The sequence below is a fragment of the Thunnus maccoyii genome, chromosome 9 (genome assembly GCF_910596095.1).
Source record: "Thunnus maccoyii chromosome 9, fThuMac1.1, whole genome shotgun sequence".
Taxonomy (NCBI): Eukaryota; Metazoa; Chordata; class Actinopteri; order Scombriformes; family Scombridae; genus Thunnus; species Thunnus maccoyii.
In genome coordinates, this window is record NC_056541.1 from 22,841,220 (window position 1) to 22,865,688 (window position 24,469).

Genomic DNA, 24,469 nt, shown 5'->3' on the forward strand with positions numbered 1-24,469 from the left:
CAGTGGAGGCTGCTGGTCCATAGAGGCAGAGGAGGTTGATCCTCCTCTATTTTTTGAGAGGCAAAAGGGAGATCAAAATATAAAAAAGAATATTTGGTTGAAATAAACCATTACCAAATCTCAGTATTATTTATAAAGTATTTTTTCTCTCCTCTTTGGAAAAAAATCCATTACTGAAATTCTGTTTAAAATGCTTCAACAGCGACACCTGCAGGGCGGGAGGAGAAAGGGAAGTGTGTGAAGTGGTGGGGGTGGGCGCGCGATTGGTGGAGAGTGGGGGACAGAGGAGGACGGGTGCCTGCTGTCCTCCGCAGGGCGGGATCTCTTACATTGGACTTAATGTATTTCATTTTTTTTCATGCTAATCTGTGATTGGCCATGACATGTAAAATGACGCTCCAAAGGAGGACGTCCTCCCTAACCAATCAACAACCAGAATGCAATATTGACATCAAGTTGGTTCAATGATAGTTTCCAGATTTCATCTTCAATTCTCTCCACTGTAAGGCAGAGTAGCAGCAGTAGATAGCTCCTTGCGTTAGCCAACGCAACAGTTAGCTTGTTGTAGCAGCCTGAAGGACTCTTATACATCCATGGAAGGACTGTTAAGGACTGTTGTTAAGCTAGTGGGAGAAATTATCTGGTCTGTGCAGTGCAGCAGCAGCAGGACGCTGCCGGGGAGGCTAGAGAGAGAAGCAACTGGAGAAACAACCAGGAGAGTTAGCTTGTTTGTCATTGTTGCTAATGATATCAGACTGGTTAACCAGCAGCCACAAAGTTCTGTTAACTAACAAACAAGATGACCAACAGCTACAAATGGACGTTATGACATGAATACTACATAACGTGAGTCAGATACAGCTTCTCTCTCTCTGTCTCTTTGGTCGCTAATTTCATCTCTGATGGTCAAATGTCTCTGTATGGCTTTTTTGTGTTTTTTTATCTCCCTAACAAGAATGCAGCAGAGATCATATAATGTGTTGTGGGTAACGTTAGTTTGCTTGTTGAAGTTACAGTGACCTGTCTGGACTCACTCATTCATTCGTTTTTAATTGAGTGGTTGTTCAGACACCTGTTGATGTTGTATGATTAGTGTGCAGGAGGTCTGGCTGCTTGCTTCTGACAGTTTCTTTAGTTCGTTTTTAAGCTGAGCTGTATATTGAGCAATAAGCTTAAAGTAACTAGAATAACAAGTGTTAACTAGTGGTGTAACTGATTGTAGTTGATCCGTGATCTGTACGATCCGTACAGATCACGGATCAACTACCCCCCACGGTTCAGCAGGCATATGAACTGCGGATTAATTGCAAAATTTAATGTCTCATTTAAGACAACGTAAACAAACTGCTCTAAGTACAAGTCATGGACAGACAGCATGTCGCTAACGTTAACAGGGATTTTGAAGAGCAACGATCAAACCAGCATCTAACGGGTCCGATGTGACATTTGAGTTATGTTTACCCGCTGTTTAATGTGCTGCAGCTGAGCAGCTAATTAGTATCTAGCTGCTAACTGACGTTAGCGGTGAATGTTTGTTATCATCAAGTTTTGATGATGTGGACAGAGGCTGTTTCATTCACTGTTTAAAAGAGGAAGGTTTCGTGCCTCATATTGCAATAACTGAGCACTGAATATTTTATACATTTTATTTTATTTTATTTTATTTAAACATTGGACATCTTAAATGTTGTTTTCATTCAAGACCATGGGCCAAAGTTCCCTGCTGTTTCTGGCTGAAAGTGTGTTACAGAGTAAATGGAAAACAAAGTTTTATTTGTCTCCCCCCTTTTTTTTCGCTGATACTAATAATGATCTGATCCGTGACTCAAATCCGTGATACGATCCGAACTGTGAGTTTTGTGTTCATGTTAACACCCTTAGTGTTAACATATCAGCTTTGTAGACTATATTTTGTATATCGTACATATAGATAAGAGTGTGTAAGTCATGTATTTGATACATGCATTAATACTTTCTGATGTGAACCTACACTTTTAGATCTGTGAATGTTTTTAGTGTTCAATCTTTCTAGTATTCAGCACTGATCTGTTCCTGTATCACATTATAAGCTTTGTGCTACTTTATATATTTCTGTATACTAAGAAAATACATAGGAAACACGTGTAAATCATGTGATATCTTGTCTGTTTTTGATGAGAACATAAATTTGTTGTCACAGTAGAACAGTACTATAAATTTGAATTTCACTTTGTTGGTAAAATGACACATTTGATCCACTCCATGGCTAAAATAAGCACTTATATGTTTAGAGACAATATATATATGCTAAATGTCTTTAAAGAAGCAGCCTTTACACCACTCAAGCAAATTGTTTTATTGGCATATAAAATTGCCCCCCACCCCTCCGATTTCATCAGGTGGGACAATGATATAGTTTGATGCGGTTAGTTGTAAGATCCCATGTTGGTTTTCCTCCTGTTCTCCCCTCACCAGCCGCCACTGGTATACACTCACTGTCTCACATCCTCCCACCCACAGGAAGCACGCATACACACTCGATACCAAGGATAACAGCCACACCTAAGACCACTGGCTAATTTTAGATGTGATTTAAGGGTTCTAACTTAATCAGTGTTTGACTTCGCCCATCATGGACACACATGAAAGACAGCCACTCAGAAGAAAGACACACATGTTGCAAAGTAAAAAAGTTTGCTTCACACTAAGCACTACATAGACACCCACACACACTAAAACATGGTCACATCTCTAGGGACCATTGTGCAAGTTTTTTTCAAAGTGACCTCATTTGTAGTGTTTTAGGATTGAGGTGCTCTCTAAATATAGACAGAAACTGGTTATTTATACCTCACACATAAAACACACACACACACACAGAGCTATACAATATATAGGTTATTCCAGGTTTCCCCCCTTCTCACTACACTCCCGCTGTGTGAAAGCCTCCACCTCCAAGGTAAAGAGTTTCTATGTGGGGAGACGTGTGCAAACACTGAACCTCATTCATTTATTCATTCAGTTGATTGGGTAAGCCACCTCCTCACATGATGTCACTGGCTCAGGTGTTTTCTGTTTGCTCTACTCTAGTGTGCAGTGGAATTTACCTAAGCCTAAAAAAAGAAACTGAGGTCACCATGACTGACTCAGACCGGTTTAAAAAACACACAACTATGAAAACAGATGACGTTGGCGTAGGGTCAATTACATCTCCCTTTCAACTGTTGTAAAGAAACAAACACATACACCATTTTTTACATATTTGTATGCACTTACACATCCCCTTGCACCAGTCCATAAACAGTGTGTATGGTCCATCCGAAGCCTCCAAGTAAGACGATAACCAGGATGATGATGACTAGAGCAGGAAGCCCCCAGCCCAACAGGAAGTACAGCAGGTATCGACGCTCTGTATGCTCGTCATTCATCACCAGCACTTGCCAGAAGTTCACCGCCTGGGGACACAGTTTGACATAAACATTTTGTGTATAAGACTGTGAGCAGAAAAAAAAAAAAACAGACACGTGCCAACAAAAGCAAGACCTTCACTGACTACATACATTCCCTTAACCCTATATCAGCCTCTTACTGTGGTCAGTGAAGACAAAACATCGTCACTTTGGGGGATTTTTTTCATCTTTCTATGCTTGTGAGGACATTTGATCCACATAGTTACTGAAGTTTGAAAACAAACACACGCACACACTTAATATCACACCCACAATAGCTGTGTTTGCTTTGTAATCTAACAGGCTTTGATATTCTCATCCGTCTGATACACCGAGCCCTTCATTGTTACATAAGAGGCTTTTCTGAACACCTGTTGGTTAAAACACAGACACAATGTCTTATCCCTGCGTGAAGACTTCAACAGATAAGAGTGTAGCTTTCTAACACAGATTTGAGCAAATGCACTGCAGAAGAGCAAAGGGCAAAGTTTATTTTAAGTTTAAAAGGTGAGCTCAAGGGCAAAATGAAGCAGTTCTTCATTTTGCAAGCCTACTCTCTCGGGGTGGGGTTAAAGTTGATGACCTTGATCCTGTCTAGCCTCGCTAGGGCTAAGACTTTTAAAGCATAAGAATTCAAGGAAATAAAGGAAATCAAAAAGGACAAAAAAGATTTAGGCATTATGACTTAAGCAATTAAAAGTTCCTTCTTTTGTTCATGGTGATAAACATTTATGCAACACTTAAGTCTGTGAACACTTAAGTAGGACATTTGCACAGAGGGCACTGTGATGCAACTAATGGCAGGAGGTTAAGCAGATGCTGACCTCTTCCTCAGATAACCTCTGTCTCCCCCATAACCATAACCATATTGTATAACCACTGACACAACAAACATCGCTGCACAAACCCACAACAATGAACACACATTAACACATATGCAGCATGCGAAACCACACTACAGTTGTATAACAGCTTGACTGCACTGCACAATAGCACAATATCCATCAGATTCAAGAAAAGCCTTCACTTTCCTGTGAGCAGGCTGGATCCACTGAGATACAGTAAATGGATTATGGGTAACTTTGTGCTGAACTTTTCTCTCTCTGCAGCAGCTGCTTCTCTCACTGACTGTTGCTACTTCAGTTATAAGAAAAGGCAGGAATACAGGTCAATATGCTCGCTGACTGGTTAGCCTGGCGATTGGCTATGCTTTTGTCATGCTGGTTGTTTAACAGGCCAATATGCTTAAATAACATATTTTCTCACTTGGTATTGAGACATGCGGATAGTTTTGTTTTTATTTGTCCTGGTTTTGATATATGTGATACAATGGGGATGAATGGAATTTTGATAATAGTTTCACAGCATTGAGAATGTGTTTTTTCAGAAACAATATCTTTGATACTCTGAATAATCCATAGTTTTCATTAGAACTACTTTCTGATGAATAAATACTCCCAAACAGTGGAGTATCCAGATTGTACTTAGGGGAGCAGCAGAGAGACAGAATCTCAAAAAAACTATCTACAGATGATGTATACCAATAAAGGTAAGTACTTTTTTGTAATTTGGGTGAATTGGCTCTTTAACCATGATTGAAGCAGTACTGTAGCACTGTTGGAAAGCTGTTTGTCTGACCACTGACCACTTAATCAATTACTACATCTACAAACACATAATTAGCAAAACACTGGCAGGTTTTGTCTAACTGAAGAGCTGTGAAATTGGCAACCTAGCTGGCTGTTTGGTTTGTTTGCTTGTTTGTTTGGCTTTCTGGTTAACTAGTGCAGTGAAACAGGGCAGAAACACACAGTAGGCCACTGCTAAGGCTTTGGCAGGTCTCTCTCGACTGTAAGAACTGTATTGTTATGTAATATTATGCAGCCTCTCAGTAAGCTGATGTTGGCGAGCCTCTGCAGTCAAGAAAAATCTGGTCTGGATAGTGATTTAATTATTGTCCATTTTCTGGCATTATGTCAGCGCATATTCCCCTGATCATCTATTGGACGTTCACATCCACACACACACACACACACCCACACACACTGCAGCTATTGATTTAACTCTTCTTTGTGGTCTGAGATGGGTTGCTGGCGCCCACTCATATCAGCCACTTAGCTGGAAGCAGCTACCTGATAGGAGGGAAAAATGAGCGGTGAGACATCACCGAGGTCAATACGGAGACGTCTGTGAGGACAAAGGGGTTTTAGTGCCACACATCAATGAAAGCCAGAGTGGCGGCAATATTTTCATTGTCAACTACTACAGTTGCTGACAGTAAAGAAATGACTAGAGATGATCGCTGGCAGTGGTGTTACAGAACAAGAGCAGTACGAGAAAAAGTAAATCTCTGTGTATGATAAAAAGTGGGGATAAAAAGTGTACTTTTTTCCTTAGATTTGAACTCCCTCTGGGGTGAATTATAGTTTAGTCCTAGTTTCGTTTTAGATCTAGTTCCACTAGATCATATCAGCTCTGCTACTATTCTAACCACTACCATGTGTGTCTAAATCCGCTTTTTTTTTTTTTTTTTTTTAACGTCAAAACACATTTAATCTCACTGCCAATTCTCTTGATCCAAATTCTAACACTTCTTAAGCAACATGAAAGCCTTTGGGCTAATCCATCATCTTTGAAGATATCTCAGAGGTCATCTGGTAAACATTCTGATATGGAAAAAAAAAGAAGAAGCCTAGCCTGCATACATTCAGCAGAGCTCTGTCCCAGTATAACCCTGTTGTGGTCAATCTTCATTAGCTTATTCAAAGGGCTAATCTTATAATACTCCACCAATAATAACGTATGTGCCAGAAGAGATTATATCCACTACATAAACAATTATTATGTTCACTTACAAACGTCACACGTTGTAAAAAGACTGAGGAGTGATGGAAACAAAGCAATAGTCAGCTGCTTACGCAAGAGGAGGACAACGAGAGGAAAAAAGGGGGGAGATGAGGAAGTTCATTTAGGGACAGGTCTCCTTGGGATACTGGTCTAGTACAGTACATACTGCTGAAATGTGTGGCCTGTGTTTATCTGGTAGAACTCTAACTTTTTTACCTCAGTTTGGGTCTGATTCATGGTCGAGTCAGTCACAGAACGGTTGTAAGAGATAATGGGTTATGATAATGGATCACTGCAAAATGTGACATATTATTTGGACCTATAAGCGTTCATTACTATTTCATCAACTGGTGAATCTAGTTTGTCAGGTAGTTTACAGTCATTTCTAAGTGCCACCAGCATTTTAAAAACCCCAATATAACATAAAATTGCCTTCCTAGCACAGATCAGCAGATATTTCTGATGGAATTTCTTAATTTCTCTCCTTTATAGAGGTGTTTCCAAACCTCTATGGAATCTGTTTAACCAGGCTATAATACGTATGTTTTAATCCTAAACAAATCAACAGGAAATCAGTCTATTTTACTACGAGACAGGATTTGGTGGAGGAGGATCAGCTGAGGTAAAGGGTCTATCCCTAGGGCAGCGTTCCTCTCTAGAGCGGCTCATGAAGTACTCCGGGCCACATTCACCACATTCCTGTGCTCTCTCAGCAGGTCACAAGTCATCCATAGTCTCTCTGAAGGATTAAAATTGGCTTAGGCAAGATTTACACTGCTAGCTGAAAATCATATTCTTTTCTTTGGCTTTGTGTGTGGCATAAATCTGATATATTTTATATAAATGTATTAACAATGAAAAGATAAAAATAAGTGTCACATTTTGGTGTTTTATCAATAAAGAAATGATCATTTTCACATTTCTGATGTCAGTTAGACTCCCAGAGGCTGCCAGAGTATATGAAGCTTTAATATCTTCTTCATGTGGGCATGTAAACCTGCGTGTAAGGACTTTGACTGGTTGGCTTTGTTCTTGGCAGTTACGTCACAAAAGAGAGACCAAAAAGAAATAGAGGCCGGATGGTCAAGAAGGGGGGGTTAGACGCTGTGGTCTGGGGTGAGGTGTTACTAAGTGGTACCAGTCTAGGGTCATAGGTCATGTTATGCAGCATCCTGGTACCTTCATCTCACCCTCTAATGAAAACCTATCTAAGCCCACATGGTGTAGGAATGGAGTCTCACTTCTTAATATGTTTAAAAAAACACATGCTTCACATAAAGAACAAAAGGAAGAATGGGAACCCTGTTTCTGCCAAGTCATGGGGAAAATAAGCAGGAAAGAAAATTTTAAAAACAGGTGCGCTTCAGTAAAAATCATATTTCCTGTTCTTACAGAAAACCCATACCTCTCTTAAAACACACCTGTGTCATTAACTACAGGAAACTACAGTGAAGAAATAACCTGATCTTAACATGGCATATAAGGACACTTCATCTGTTGTACTATAGATCTCTGATCGATATCTTTATCTTTGATCAACAAACTGACTTTATTGAGCCTCTCATGTTTCTTATCAACACTGTGGCTCATTGTCTGATTGAAATCCTGGTGTATGGACATTATTGTTGAGGTTTTCAGACTGGACAGACACAACGTGACAATGTGATGCTGGTAAAGGGGTTAACCAGTCTCCTCCTCATCTATTTTTCCAGGTGAATGAGCACAAATGGAACATTTTGCCCATCTCTGCTAAAATTATTATCTGTAATAGTCTAGCTGCATGGGACAATGGCAACAATTATAACAAAAACATTTATTAACTGGGCACTCTCTCCTAGGGGTATGTCCAGGACTATTATTACTGTTCCTGTAGAAATCTAAAGGGAATAATAGTGTTTATGTCCAAATATTTAATGCTATAAGGAGCAAAAGTTTTTAGTTACCATGTAGACTGTCTAGTGTTTCCTGATACATTTATTACCTGTATAAGCATCCAAAAGAATTGACTGAGGTGGAAATAGTGAGAGAAGAGCGCCAGAGCAGCACAGCTGTCCTCTGAAAACATTCGACCACGGAAAGCTGACACCAGGAAACAGATCTGTAAAGAAAGAGATAGAGAAAAAAAACAAATTTAAAATATATGGTATAAGCAACTATATGGTATAAACAAGTACATTAGATTATGCTATTCACTGCTCATTTACCATTGTGTGTAATTTCTTTTTCATTCTTATGGCAATTACTGTATGTACACAATTTTCTCTTTTTAGAGAACATGTTGACATTTTTTATGACTAGTTGGCACACACATGTACACAGGTGCAGTACTCCTTGCCTTGTCAGCGGGTCATATTGAGCATGAAGCCTTTTATTGCCAGCTTTATAGTCTATGCATTTTTAAAGAAGGACAGCAGGATTCAGATAGCCCCCTCCCAAAGAGAGACATCCTATCCTGCAGACCTGTTACATCACCATGCAGCAAGCTACAATATGCAGGCTGGAACAAAAATAAAGACATCAACAACATAAACAACACTGACTCCTTTCATATTATCCCACATGTACAAAGATTTGTACAAATGTGTGGGTGTTGCACTTCTCCAAATAACAGAATAAAGGGCACAGCAGAATCTCACTGCAGAAAACAGCATGTGTGTGTGTGTATGTGTTTGTATCAGTGAAGGAGAGAGTGGGAGAGATAGCAGAAGAGAAAGGGAGAGAGAGAGAGATTTGTAGGCGGGAACGTATCAGGGCCAAGATTCAATTTGTAACACTGGAAACCCATGAGGGCAGCAGAAAATACTGCTGCTCTGCTGTCCATCAGAGAGCTTCATTAACCTCCGGCACTGAGAAAGTGTGGTGCCAACGCAGCCGGGCGACCGTTGCATAACCTGCAGCCTGTTGGCCCGCTGCCAGCGCCATAGACCAGAAAGACTAAGGAGTAGAGGGATGTGGGGTGAATGACAACTCGGTGTCAAATGTTACTTAAATTGCATTCATTACACTCAGCTGCCAGGGACATACAGTAGCAGACACAGCTTCAGGTAAAGAAGGAAGGTTTCGTTTTACATAACAGAGCCAAGAAAATGGTTATGAAGGAAGACGATATGAGCTCTGAACATCTCCACAAAAGCTAGTGTATACTGTTGGCACCGCCCATTCACCTAATTTATATAACAAGACTGTCTCTATAGTAACCAAGTAAATAGGCATGGTGAGCTGTGAGATTACCTGTTTTCCACATTTATATACAAGCATACACGGCTCCTGTTTGTATGACTTGTGTTGTGGTTACGCCGCATAAAGGTTGATGTTAAGTGACATGCCCTTCAGATGACACCAGAAATCTTACCTATTTGAGTGAGGTGATGTCAGCCTCCTTGCTCCTCAAATGTCTCCTCTCTACATGCTTTCTCAATTTGTTCATTCTGTTTCATTGCAATTTCTGTCTCTCTGCCTTCCTCTTCCCTTCCTTGTAATTTTTTTCCCCCTTTTCACATTTTGGAAACTTAGCAGGAAAAACCCTAAATGACCATTTCTGGATTTTCCAGCACTTACTAACCCTGTCGAGTAAGTGGAAAAGTCAAGGCCTTTAAAGAAAAATAAGAATCATGAGTCAGTTTCCCATCCATGCTCCAAGCCCTGCAGGGTGTGAGTGGGAGGGATGGCACAGGAAGGAAACTTGTGCCTGAACTGCCTGGAATTGGGCCTGAGCGGAAAAGCTGTTCAGGTAGCTTATGAGAGCAAAGATCAAGCTGCAGGTCTGTGTGTTTTTGGCAGAGGGTAGCCTCATTTGGCCAAAGGCACAGCGTGGCACACCATCTACCCTCTCAAAAGCGAAACAATGAGGAAAGTACCAAGTGAGAAATGCTAAATAAACTGCAGGACGCTATGCACATAATCATAAGCAAACATGCATACACGCATGTTTGTGTAACACTAAGGGCTCTGATTCCATGAATTCAAGCACAGGGCACCGAGCCCAGTCAAGTCCGCCAGGCACAATGGGGGTGGCAGCACACTTACATGGCACAGCTTTGTGCAATGCATCCACACAAAATTACTATAACCTTTCATGGCAAATCCTAATAGCCACAGGGACAAGTATCAAATAATTGAAACTACTGACCTGTGGTGACACAATGACATAACTGCTAGAGAGAAATCGCTTTGTCGGGAAAGGAGAGCAAAGGGCTTAAGTGAATGTGTGTGTGTGTGTGTGTGTTGTGGTTTGAGTAGACTCTTTAACAGGTAGTTGCCGTCCAGATGTGCATGTATCTCTGTGTGTGTTTGTGTCCTCCATGGCCCTGAGCTTCCAACTACCTGGCTCAGGTCAAGGATAGAAACCAGGTAAACAGGTATAGTGAACCAGGTTGGGTGAGTCAGCAGGTGACAGGGGGACTCCATGAAGGTTTTATTTGATTAGAGACTGTTTGGTGGCCATCTGCCTTTTCAAAAGGCCCTAAGATAAGCAATCACACAGACAGGTACACACATAAAACTGCACTCTGACAGGAACTTGACGGGACTTTTTATTGCTTTGTCCTTATTGCATAATACTCTATTGTCACCTTCAGGGTCTAGTTATTATATCACACTTCATATCATATGGCTAAAATAAAGTGAAGGACATGAAACTATACATAAACCTAAAATATTACAAAGTTATTTGGGATTTACAGTTTTTTACATATGAGATTGGGGAAGAGGCTTGTAATGTACGCAAGCCCAAGTGCAGTTAAAATCAAACCAAACTATAATCATGATTTACGAGTTCTATATAAATATACATGTAAGTCTGCTGTTGCCATTGGCAGCAGCGGCAGCAGCAGCACTGTGGCAGTTGAAAGGAGCAATCAGATTTTAGCTGTAAACTGCTTACATTAACAGATATTCTGTGTTGATTTGTGTTCCCAAAAGAGGTTAAAAGGACAGGATTTCGGAAGCCTAAATATCCTGTAATCTGAGTGTGGAATAAACTGGAACCTGTTAATGAAACCACAGCAGTGAGGACTCTCTATTCTGAAACTAAAGTGAGAAATTGGGTGTAAGAGAGATAAGGGAGGTATCCACCCGCCCTGTAGCTAATTACACTTAGGACAAACAAACTGAATGTCTAACACTAGCTAAATGTCACAACACACACAGCACTAACTGAACACTAAAACAGAAGAGGGGGGAGGTTAGCAAAGGGGAGTCAATCAGGTTTTATGACAAAGTGGACTGATTCTTGAGGCATTCATTAATGACTGTACACATCATCAGTACTGACATGCAAAGCACATGAACTAATTAACTGTGAAGGTATAATTATGTAACTGCCTCTCATTAAACAGTCACCTGTGAGGATAAAGCAAGTATCCTTGGACAAATCTAAACTATAGCCATTAATTCTGGGATGGCATAGCTCCTTTCACCTGTTGCTTGAGTTTTGTTGAAGAAACAACACAGTAAAGAGATTTGCTATCATTTGAGCCACTGAGGGAAGTCTGTGTCCAGGTCAAGCTCTGCGGTTTTGAAAGATATGCTACTCTATGCTACAGAGCCAGGATTATATATGGATATGGACTTTGTGGAGGCCTATTATCTGAGGTTAGCTAAGTAGGTATGGAGGTCATGGTTACAACTGTGGCCATTATTCATTCCATTGCGAAAGTAACACAGGTATATGTCAGCACTGTAGTAATGATGACCTGCCAGAGGGAATAGGTTAGCAGGGTGGGGAGGTGACAGGTGCGGATGTAGGGTTTATCAGAGCCTATCTACCGCTCTGCCCTTTGTCCCCAGGTCTCCCTCACTTTTATGTAAGACACCAGGAGTCGACCTGTCTAGACCCTCAGGCTACAGACTTATTCATAGCAAAGAATGGGAGGTGTTGTAGGAACGCTAAGTACAAGTCATGTCAGTGCAGATTGTGTTATGTGTGTGCTTGTGTGCTCTTTTGTCTGGTAAAACAGGAACCACCACAGCACACACACAACTAACTGAATGCCTACTAATTTATTACCCTATTGTACAAAGATTACATATCAAGGTGCTGTCTCGCTCTGTTCACAACACCCAGGAAACTGCCAGAGACAGCAAATGAGAGTGAGATAGACATACAAAGAGGCCTTGAAGAGGCCTTTGAGAATAAATCTAAAAAAGTAGAAAAATAAAGCCGCTCTTCTATTACAGAATGCTTTTGTGTCCTTGTCTCGCCCCAGATCTTTAGCCTGATCTATTGGTCCATCTCCTATAGGCTAAATGTCCAATCAGAGAGCTCCCCTTTATTTTGTGGCCCTTAAGCACAGCAGACACTGTCAGTTCACTGTTGTTGTTTTTGTTCCAGATCTATTGCTGCTTTGAGAATGATTTTGTTTTTCTGCAGACACGATTTAAACTCATTTTGATATGATAAGCATGTCTGACATAAACAAAATGCCTTTTTTCCAATCTTAGCTCAACAGTGGGAAATGATACAGAACTTGACAGCAAACTGGCGCAACGCAAAAATGCCTCCTAAAAAAAATTAAAAGATGCATTATTTTTACCATACCGTACAAAACAAAATAAAGTTATGCACTGCACATCAAATAACACCAGCCTATTTACTTGTAAAACCCAACAAAGGAGATTAGAGAAATGCTGCAACAACAAGCTGCACAGATGAAAAATAATGCAACTACTTTGTGTGGCTGGTGGCTGCAGCTCTCGTCCTCTCAGTGGGTTTCATTGCTGATCGATAACCCTGTGTGCTGACGCTAAGGAAGCTGTGTACCAGAGTGGCTAAAAATAGCATCTGCCTGATGCATTACATCACTGAGGGAATGGGGCCTTAGCTGTCCGCCTGCCAGACGATCCATCTAGACTCGTGTCCAAAACACTTAACCTCCACCTCTTCCCTCCTCCAGTCATGCCATCCTATTCTTCTACTCCCAACTCCATCTCCATCCTCTGCTACACCCTGCATCTCATCTCCCCCTCTTCCCCCCTCCTCCTCCTCCTCCCCCTCCTCTCTCCTTCACCTCCCCCTTCTCTCTAACAGCTACCGGTCTGATCTAGCTGGTTCCAGCCTCAGCCTGCACCCTGGGTGTTTCCTCTTAAGCCTTTGTTCAGAAAGAGATAAAGCAAAAGAAAAGGAAAAAGAGAAATATAAGATTACCATTCCACCCTCACGCTTTTCATTTTCTAACTGGAGCAATGCCTTCCTATCAAGCAACATCACTATCACACCAACTCTCCTCCTCCACAGTGGAGCGATTCTATTTTAAAAACCAAAGCAAAGCCAGCTCTGATATGTAGAACTACATGTTTATGTATAAGGTACAATTACAGCTGCTTTAAAGTGAGCAATGTGACTGGCCAACAGTATTGATTTCAGTGCTACTGACTGTGTGTTAATGAGAATGCCATTTCTTTTTTTGCCTTACTGTATGTGCAGGCATCACCAGTCTCCTCACGTGCTGCAGCCTCTAACTTCATGCAAGCGTGTTGTTTATGTGCTAAAGGTGCACAGGACAGGCAGTTGCAAGAAGCGGGTCACACGGGGATGGCTGATAGCTGGGTTAGTGGGCCAGTGTGTGTGGAGAAGGAGGTGATATAAGTGAGGTGATTTAACATTTGCTGACAAGATGGGTGAGGTTGTTAAAATAAAAAGAGAAAACAAAAACAGATGAGCCCAACGAGAGCTGCATGCATCACAGCTGAGCAGGAAATATTATATCTGACCCGTGTCGAGTGTCTAATGTAACATTTTGAGAGCACCGTCCAAGACATAGCTACTGCTGTCATGTCTTTTATATTTTGAGCCTCACTGGATAGTTCAAAACAACATAGCCTGTATGCGTGCTAATGAGCTATCTTACAGTAAGTGTTTTTTTTAAGCATGTCCAGTTGCTTAAGGTCATAGTGTAGAAGTAAAGTTCACAGGTGTTTTGGGTTGAACCTCAGGCTGAGGCTTACTTGCTGAGCCAGCTGTTGGCAAATAAACACCCACTCCCTTTTGGTCTGTTTCACATCCAAACAACCACAACACTGCATCTACATTTGCTTACGTGAGCACACACTGCGATACAGTAATACCTGTCTACGTGCCTGTGTGAAACAGGAAGGGACATAATCGGGAGCCACTACCACGCTGACAATGAGTGATATATTCCCAGAAGAAATGATAACCTTAGAGTCTGCAGGTTTTGGACTTCCAAGTGTGATCCTGTGTGACACAACAATAGGGGACTGTCAGCACTTTGAAGTTTACAGTGTCATTAGCGTCGCTGTTTCAAGTCTAGGGAATGCGGAAACCAAGGAGCATCCCAGGCTTGTTTTTGTGGAGTGTGATCATTTGAAGAAAAAAGCTAAATGTGATAATATAATCTGTAAAAATCTCTGTACTGTATGTATTTCTGCTGTGTCACATTCCAAAGGTCTATGCACCAAATCACTGTACATTTTTTTAAAAAGAATCTTAAACTGTGATTGTTTTAATTGCCATTTTCTCTGTAGAGCTGTAGAGACCTGTGCAAACTAAATCTAATGGCAATGACTCATTATAATTAGTTCCTATTTAGTTACAGCACATGTAGATAGAAACTATTTTCAATGTTATTTCTTGCTGTTGCTGCATGTCCTATCAATACTCGTGCTAAATCCTCCTTACAGAGAATCTCAGCAGTACCACCCACATGAAGCACATTTAGCTGCATTCCAGCAGGCCTTCTCTTCTTTCTCCCATTCACATTTGAGTCAAAGGGAGTCTGCTGCTGGAAACTTGCAGCTGCTTTCGAACAGGGCTACTTTCAAGACGCCTCTTGAATTTCCTTCCTCAACATCTGGTGGGAGCCAGTCTGGAGATCAGACAGTGAACTCTTTGGGCTGCAGGACACTAGACACATGCACACATGGATGCACGTGCATACACATAGCTATAAAAACACTGCGACCAGCTGCTCAAGGTCAGCTCCCTAAACACACATACTCAATGGGTCTTCTTCTCTCTACCACAACTGTGTTTGTGCACGCATACTTATGTGAATACATGATGTGGGTGTGCACCAACCCACAAATAGAATTCTACTGGCATGGTGTGACTATTATACATGTTTTCTTTAAGCTATTCTAAGTCAGCAGACAAAATGCCATATAGCAAAACATCATGAAAACATGGCCATCTTTTTTCAAATTCACAAATCTTTTTTTACAATCTTTCACAATTTTTTTTAGCAGGTGCTTTTATCCAAAGTGACGTACATCTGAGAGTTGATACAACGTAAGCAGGGACCTAGTCAGGAGAGAACAACACGATTAAGTGCCATAAAGCTAAGTTCAGGTCAGACAGGACATAGGTGCCAATAGGCAGTGCACAGAGGCAATGCATAGAAGTATGGTCTATCAAGTTTAGAGGTTATTGTGAAAGAGCTGGGTCTTGAGTTTTTACTTAAATATTGAGAGGGCCTCTGCAGATCGGATGGAGTTTGGTAACTCATTCCACCACCAGGGAACTACAAAAGAGAAGAGTCTGGCTAGCGACTTAGGGCCCTGTTGTGGTGGTGGTACCAGGCGCCTTTCATTTGCAGGTTTACTTCAAAGAGAAACTACAGCAGCACAGAAAGATATTTCTTTGTTGTATGGCTGCCGAGGCTTTGTAGCCTCAATTCGATAAACAAAATGTAATGAATAGTGCAATGGATGTGACATGTCTTCCTGATATATGCACGAGTATGCTCAATTTGACAGTGCCATGTGGCTTACAACACAAGTAAGCATGAAACAATTAAGCTGTCTGAAAGAAAGCACACACAGATTTCTTCTTTTATGGTGACCTGTTGCATCACTTCCAGATCTGTAGTACTGTCATGCTTCAGCTAGTTATCAGTAGGATGAGTGCAAGTCTAATCATATTGATCAGAAAGCCTACAGAAACCTACATTGACCCACTAAAACAGCCTCATCCACTGCCGCCCAAGAGGCCATCGATCTAGGAACGATCTCTTCTGTGCAAAGTGGTTGATCCACAGCAGCTCTCAGTGTCTATCATTGAGAGACTGTAAAGGCAATCAATTTGTGAAGAGTCTGATCGAGATAAATACTTTATGCTTCATTCATGCTGCTTCTGCACACACACTCTGCTATACAGTACAATGTTCTTTGCTGTTCACGTCTATATTATCATGTGCTGTATAATGCCTCCATTCAACTACCATATCCAAACTAGACTAAATTAGCACAATCTTTTGAAGACTTTGGCTTACTGTTATAGTTGTAATGCAACATTAAACTGTTTTTTAATTTGTATAAATATACTTAGATGAATCAGCAATAGATGAGCAATTGTTTGGCTGTTCAGATTCCGTAAGGGGGAAGTTGTTTACAGTTTAGATATGAGTAAAAGCGAATTCATCCTAAGAACAGTGCAGCAACATCATAGTGTGCTCCAAAAAGGTCTAGTCATAAAAATGAGTAAGAGTAAGTAAATAAGTAAGAGTAAGTCTGGGGAGTCATTGATTAGGCACCTCAATCACATCTGCTGTTGAACTTGGCTCTGGCTGTGGAGCTACAGAGACCTCTACAGGTCAATAGCTGAAAGCTGAGTGAACTTGTGTGATGTTATTTGCTTCTCTGTGTATGTGTGTATTGGTTGGAGTGAATATTTGTTCACCAAGCCATCTGGACATGCTTATATATGTTTGTGCATCCATTAATACAAGCATATGCATGTGTTGCATAACTACCACATTGAGGAGCTGGCTGTGGTACTTGGAAAACAGCGTGAACAACATTTGCATATGTTTTTGTATGTTGGGTGTACATGAGCATATTCCCACGCACTTGGTGGAATATGTGTTCATCGGTGTATGTGTTTAATGTGTTTGTCGTTAAGATATGTTTGTGAGCTAATGCACTCGTAATCAGCGGCTTGCCTGCTGTTGTCATCGCGTCACTCCAATTATTAAATCACGTTCAAGATGAGACTGAGATTGAAGATTCAAGCTAGAAACAAACTGACAAAGTGGACTGTTTACAATGTGCTGATAAACCGAGAACAAAAGATCTTTTTATAGATACAGTTCAATTTGATTAGACCATTCGCCATTTCCTTCCTCCATTCAACATTTCCTGATTCTTCGAGGAAGTTCGGCGACTCATTTTCTATTTCAGGCCATTAAGCTGGCATCACACAGCTTACTCCATCATTCTCTCTCATGTTTTCCCAGCATAAGAAATCCTCAAATGGTTTCAACAAAAGAATCTTCATAATTAATGGGTACATATAAATATTCAGTAAATATTAATTAATTAATGTAGCTAAACACAGACAACATTAATGCTACAGTAATATGCTGTGTCATATGTTATAGCAACTGGGAAACTTCCTATACAACCTAACCTAGAAAACCACTGGAATTATCTATCTAGCATGGCAACACCACTGAGTTCAATAGTTTCAGGGTAAATCGGGTTTTCACTCCTCTAAACCTCCAAAGTTCACTCCACTCTACACATAAAGGTCTGCCAAGACAAGCTGTCAAACTCCAAAAATAGAGCAGGATACTGCAGACTTCTGAGGGCCCCACTTTGTTTATCATTCATGGTGTCAGCAGCCCTGTTTGATAAAGTCCTTCATGGCAAACAGAATGACCCCGCTGAATCAGGTAAAGGTGCCTACTGCTACAGAGTTTAGAAAGTATAGCAGGCTAACAACGACAGCTGTTAGTTTTTCAACAGATTTTCTTCATGCTAATACATTTACTACCCACTGGCCTTTTAAATTATTACTCCTTCATAATGGCATAAGATTACAGGGATACCAGCAACTGATATATGATAGAGCCCCTGACTTGACTTGCCTTGAGTAATTTTGCTCTCAGATATCATCTGTTGATTGTATTATCTTTATCTACTGAAGCAGGTAATTAATGGGAAGTCAATGTGTACAGCTCAAGGGAAGTAATAGGTCATATATGTTGAATAGATAGATTAATTAATTAATTAATTCCTACTGCACAGGGAGTTTTCATACATACAGTATATTGTAGCTGAACACCCATATTTATCAATACTTTTATGAGTTGTACTGTGAAGGATCTGATCTGCTCCAAGTGTACTGAACATTGCTATTTTCTTTGATGCACTCAACACAGTGACTTGTTATATTGTCAAAGGGTGTGTATAACTGAAATATCCTGTCACCCCAGAAATAACCGCCCAAGGAATTGACAGCTTGTATAATTTGCTCTTGGATATGTGCTGTCTTGTGTCTCACAGCTCCAAGACAAGGCAGGAGCTAACGGTTGAATCCTGATAAAGGTGAGAGGCTACTGTGGCCTCCTGTTGCTGTTTACTGTGCTTTTTCTGGAAATAGAGGAAAGTTCATGGTAGTGTTTCTAGGGTCACCAGTTCTTAGGACAACACACATTTGGCAAAAATGAGAGTGTAACTTCCAGAGTCCAAAAAGGGCAGAGTCTGGCGCAGCACAGGGGATCATTAGGAAATCAGTTTGATTAATCCAGCTTAAATTGCTCTTTCTCATGAACAAATCAAAAATCAGAGGTGCAGACAGGTGACCACAATTTCTTGCAACGTATGCACAGTAAACTGAAATGATTAATGCTGCAAATACTACACTGCTGAATCAGTTTAATATGACCGATCAATAGTTTACCACGAAAATGTGTACTGGACATACAAGGATGACCTGCATTACTGGAAGATTGCATGTGTGTGTGTGGGTGTGTGTGTGTGCTACATCCTAATGGCTGCCCCATGATGTAATCCAGATAAGACTGTCTGACCACGCTGGTAGATAAATAACTAGACCGATTCATGAGTAGTTGCTGCCTTTAAGGTTCTGTATTTGTGTGACGGTATGTAGTTGACAGCTACAGAGGAGGTTACATTTCTATCACAACACAAATTAAATTGATGATGTCGCACATGTAAGATTTAAAGAATGTATGTAGTGTTTCAGAAAAAGGACTTCAGATTTGATGACAAAAATTAGTAGATTACTTTAATCAATGTATTACTGTAACCTTACAAAAAGAAGTAAGGATATAAAACATGTAAATAACGCAGCACTTTCACTACTAGTTGCAGTATGGGGCAAGGCATCTTATGCACTACTGTGAGGACAATTAATAGCATGTGGGTGACAAGACACACATTTCTGCCGACTGCAGAGGGCACTAATGCAAATGTGTAGTGCATGCACGCTATATGAAGTCTGTTGTTTTTATGCAATCCAAGTGATGGACACTTGTGATCCAAGAAGAATATGAGTCAATGTAAACACGGATGTAAAAAAATGCAGGTTTCAAAATATATACAAAAATCTGATTTGAAAATGTTTTATGCGGGAAAAAATGCATTCAGCACATTTGTTATGCCTCAAGGATACGCACAACGTGTCCTTGTGAGAAACACCAAATGTAAACAAACAAGAACTCCACGGGGTGCCTTTAGGGACTTGCAGTAAGGCCACTGTTGATGATATTAAAACATGACGAAAACGGTCCTGGCAGACATCCCTATGTTTGGTCTCTCAGAGTCAGTGGACTGTCTGTAACCAGTTTAGGGAAAAGCAACATCAAAACTGATGAGTCACACAGGACGTGCCCGGCCACTTCCACAGGGATAACGACAGAGTGAGAGGCTGAGACAGAGTGAGACAGTCTTTTTGTGGCTCATAATGTCAGAGCTCCCAGCTAAGCCCAGCAGCAGCCAGAATGATAAAGGGGACAGAGAATAGAAATAGGCACATCAGTCATCATTTTGAGAAATAAAGCCGCGGTGAGAGGAGAAAGAAGAAGCCACAAGGACAAGGTGAAAGTGAAACGGGAAGATGAAGACATGGAAATAACTTTATGAGAGAAAAATTATAGTTTTTACTTTGTGTGGTTTATCGTTGTTTTTCAGTATCAGACAATAGACACAGGGACGTCAAGAAGGGCACAATGAACACTGAGTGTTGTATAAAAGAAAGATCCTCCTGTGTCGAGCAGAGACGGGTCAGATGAGGAGGAGGTGAGTCAGGGCAAACACTATGCGCAAGGTGTTGGACCAGCCAGTGGAGTGTAATGTGAGTCTCCCAAGAGGCCGTCTTCACCTCTCCACTGTCCTGTCCACACACACACACACTCACACACACAGTAACTGCTGATACTTTATACCCTTCCAGCACTTGTCTGCCATTAGCTCAGGCTGACAGACAGTAAAAAGCTTAGACTTGCATTAAAATCAAGATATATACTTTATATAAGACTGGAGAGTAAGGAAATCTCACTGTAAAGAACATTTTTGTCAAAGCGTTAAGGACCCTTTTCTTTATTATAGCTGAGAAAAATATACTGGACGAATCTATTGACTGAGAATCGACATGAGAAGTAAGAAGAAAACATGAAAAACAGCATGTTTTCCTCTCATTCTGTCCCCCCTTTAGCTTTCTCATTCTGTGTCCAAACACTTGTGGGCATAAAGCACTGAATAGGATAAGATATGCATATTGTCTGACGTCAACCAGAGGAGTAGACACACAAAAACCCACTCTCTGTTTATTGATTTAATGATTGATTGGCCATGATGGGAACTTCCTCAGGAAAAACAGTCACTCACATTGTTTACAAAGACTTGTGTTGATCTTACGTCCTACAGACAAGGACACGGTAAGGTCTTGGATTACGCAATTCTCCCCCTTTCCTGGAGAGCTGAGAAACTGCATGCACGCTTCTCAAAAACTGCACCGCCCCCACATATGCGTACACACTGACGACAGACACGAACTTTTAGGTATCCCTGCAGCAATTAGACAGTTTCTTTATTCTGCTGAAAGACGGGAAGTGAGGGTGGTGGGTGTGGTGTCGGGTTAGCGTGCTGTATGTGCTTGTGGACTGAGTAGTAGTAGTTCTGAATGCTGGAGCCGGTCCCAGAGCTACCAGGAAATCCTTTATAACCAGAACTAAGAGTCACCTAAACACCTCCCAAATACTGGAATAAAGCACCCGGGTAAACACTTATCTGAGCATGTGGGAATGGCTGTCTGAGTCGTGGAAGGCTGTTAAATCACAATGGATGAGAAATTAAATTGTGTTTTGTTTGCAGTCGAGAGGGAGATTAGATTTTCCTTTCTCACACTGGCACTTGAATACATGTTTCTGAGAACACACGCAATCTTGACTGGGCTTACATACTTTATATGAAATATTAAAGTTCTGTCAATAATATGTATTTAATAAATAAGAAGCTGTAAGTTTACAGTTTCTTCAGCGACACTCTAGGTACAGTATACAGTACTATAGGAGAACTATAAGTTCTTTGACAGTTCTCTATCTTTTTACAACTATGGGGATATCTTTAAGGCCATGGCCTGAAGGCAAACATTGACCACTTTCTTTAAAATTAGTGGGAAATGGATGAATCTGAATGAGATGAGAAAGTGCTTGAGGAGCCAAATTATAGGAAAAGATTATGGGACCATCAGTCATCTAGTTGTGTTTTAATTGAGGTATCTACCCAAAAATGTCCATCAAATTTATGACCTGTCTCTGCTGTCACCATTTTATGTTTTGGTATAAATGAATGCAAAATTACGCCAGCAATGTAAAACCACATGTGGGTGTACTGGGACTACATACTACTGTAGTTCAAGTCAAAGAGAAATTGCTAGTAGATTGATGAGCTCTAACATGATTGGCACACACAAAATCCAATGCACACACACACACACACGTACACACACGTACAGGTGAGGTTCACTTACACAGTACATATGCACTGGGTAAATTTCCACTCTACACAGACAATCTTCAGTTGTCTTGCTGAGCGGAGGGCAAACTGCTGGCCAGAGCCTGTCAACGCACTACCTCTGATGTGACAAAGTGGCGCGCACACACACAGACACACATAAACCACGATCGTTTAAAGTGAGACGACTCTCCCTGGAAGTGGTGGACAGGACAAATCATTATTTTCTCTCAGTAGGTGGTCTGACGTCTGTATCGTTGTCAGCTCTCTGTCGCCCCGTGTGTGTCTTGATACCAACACAGATCAGTTCCAGTCTATTTGACCTCCTGACACCTTCAACAACCTGCTTCTATGACTGAAATAACGTTGGAAAAAAATATGTAAGTCTGCAGAATGTATCTAATACTGTACAATCAGAGTTACAGTATTTACCCATCATTAAAATGAAAATCTTGAAGATTAAGACTTTAAGGCTTTAAGGATATTAGACTTCTGGACACACATTAGATAGAAAACACCGGGGATATGTCGCAATGGCAGTTTGAAGACATCTGAAGTACATTTCCTGCTTTTCCTGAGTTGAGGAGTGGGAATTATTCTAGTTCTTTCTTGCTGACTGTAGCTGTTGTAGAGAGAAATAAATCAAACCGGCAGCTTTAATTTTCTGCCCACAGAGGGCAGCGTCAGTGACTAATTACAGCCCAGCCACCACAGATGGAGAGTCCTTTCTGTCAGAGGTGGTTGGAGCTGGCCCTGACAGTTCAAATCAATGGTGAGACACGAGCAAGGCTGAGACCCACACGTTCAGGAGACGTTTCTGTCACCCTAATTGCATCTCTTCCATCAAAGATGCAAGATCCTTGGACTTCTTAATACAGAGATTTAACACGAATCACTTCATAATGCCTACCCTTGACTGTAAATATAATACCACAGAGCATTACAGATTCAAAACGATGCAAGACTTGAAAAAACAACAGAGGACTGACTTTGATCTACCGATGGTATGTCATGTGTCTGATCATGTAGTGTTGTAGCAGCAACAGTTACGGTCTCAGTCTTACCAAGATGTGGATTCAGATGAATCCTTACTGACATAGACGCATCATATAGTAAAGGTGCATCAAAAAACAGGCAGATACTGTGCGCTGCACTGTCAAAAATACAAATTGATCTCTACAGTGATGCTCTTACTAAGTACTGCTCACGGATGAAAAGAAATGAAAATAAATATTGTTAGTCACAAGCCAGAGGCAGAAATGAATTTAGTTTACTTTAATTATTTATTCATACGATAGGATTTTTTTCTGAAAAAAGGCTGAGGATTGATTGAATTTGACCTATCCTTCCACCAAAACCTCTAAATCCACTGGATATAAGTGTGCTTGCTTTGCTCCAATTTAATAGATGCAGACTGACTCCAGTATATAAGTTTTAGCATGACGGAATTACTTAGTTTTATTAGTGTACTTATACAACAATTGGGGAAAAACAAACAAGATTAGGAGAGCCTACTTCACTGGAACTGCAATTGGGGAAAACAAACAAGATTAGGAAAGCCTACTTCACTGGAACTGCAGAAGGAAGTCAGAAACTAAAACCTAAAATAATCCCGTCTACAATACAGGAATATAGCTCATCCTGAATGAAATGCGGAACGCCCTTCTGAGGGATCAAGGCAGTTAACCAAACACGAAACTAAATGGTAAAAACAAAAATGTCAGAACAGTTACTAAATAGACCTTGTGGTGATATTGTTTTGTCAATTTGTCACATGTTTTAGCCTCATGTCCACTGCATTCATGTGCATACATGTTTTAACAATGGAAGTCAATCAATAAGGCATATTCAATCCATTTGATGATCCATTTGACCATCTCATTGGTTTGTCAGTAAGAACACTGGATAGTTGACGTGTTGGACACAAAGAAGAGACTAGGGAAGAACTAGAGCTCACAAACAAATATGCTCCTAGAGGTTAACATAAAAGGGAGGTTATGTTCTGTCTGTTTCTAGCTAGCCAGTCCAGATCCAAGATAAAGTGCATAGTTAAGTGAGGACAATGACGTCAACTGGTCTATTTTAATTCAGCACATCCTGCACTGTGAGCCCATCATTACCTCCAAAATACTCCCAACAGAACTGGACAACTACTTAGAAGGAATATCTTAATACCAGAGTGCACATTCAGTTAGGCCTTCAGTTTGACAGTCTGGAATTCAACCAGGCCTTCGTCAACTGGCCTCGACCAGAAGGCCACAGAAAAACATGCATGTATTTTATAAACTATAGCACCATCTAAGACACGTGCACATCCAAGGAAGAAGGCCTTAACATACAGTACAGTATCAACAAAGAAACAGAACAGGACGGAATTTTCCATCCAAAACCCTTTTAGGTTCAGGGGCTCTCTCTGGGCCATAAACAGGTCGAGCCCGAGGTGGTTAGCCCCCAACGACAGTCTGCTTTAGTAGGGG

General features: G+C 40.8%; 1 protein-coding gene across 2 annotated transcripts in view; it reads right to left on the reverse strand.

Moving 5' to 3' along the window:
* adgrv1 (adhesion G protein-coupled receptor V1) overlaps positions 1-24,469 on the reverse strand; it is a 113,428-nt gene that overhangs the window by 23,117 nt on the left and 65,842 nt on the right. For both annotated transcript variants that reach the window (XM_042422460.1, XM_042422461.1), the window contains 2 exons: positions 8,257-8,373; positions 3,256-3,434 (listed from right to left, as the gene is read on the reverse strand). In XM_042422460.1, coding sequence (XP_042278394.1) covers positions 3,256-3,434; positions 8,257-8,373 — 296 coding nt within the window. The remainder of the gene's footprint in view (positions 1-3,255; positions 3,435-8,256; positions 8,374-24,469) is intronic.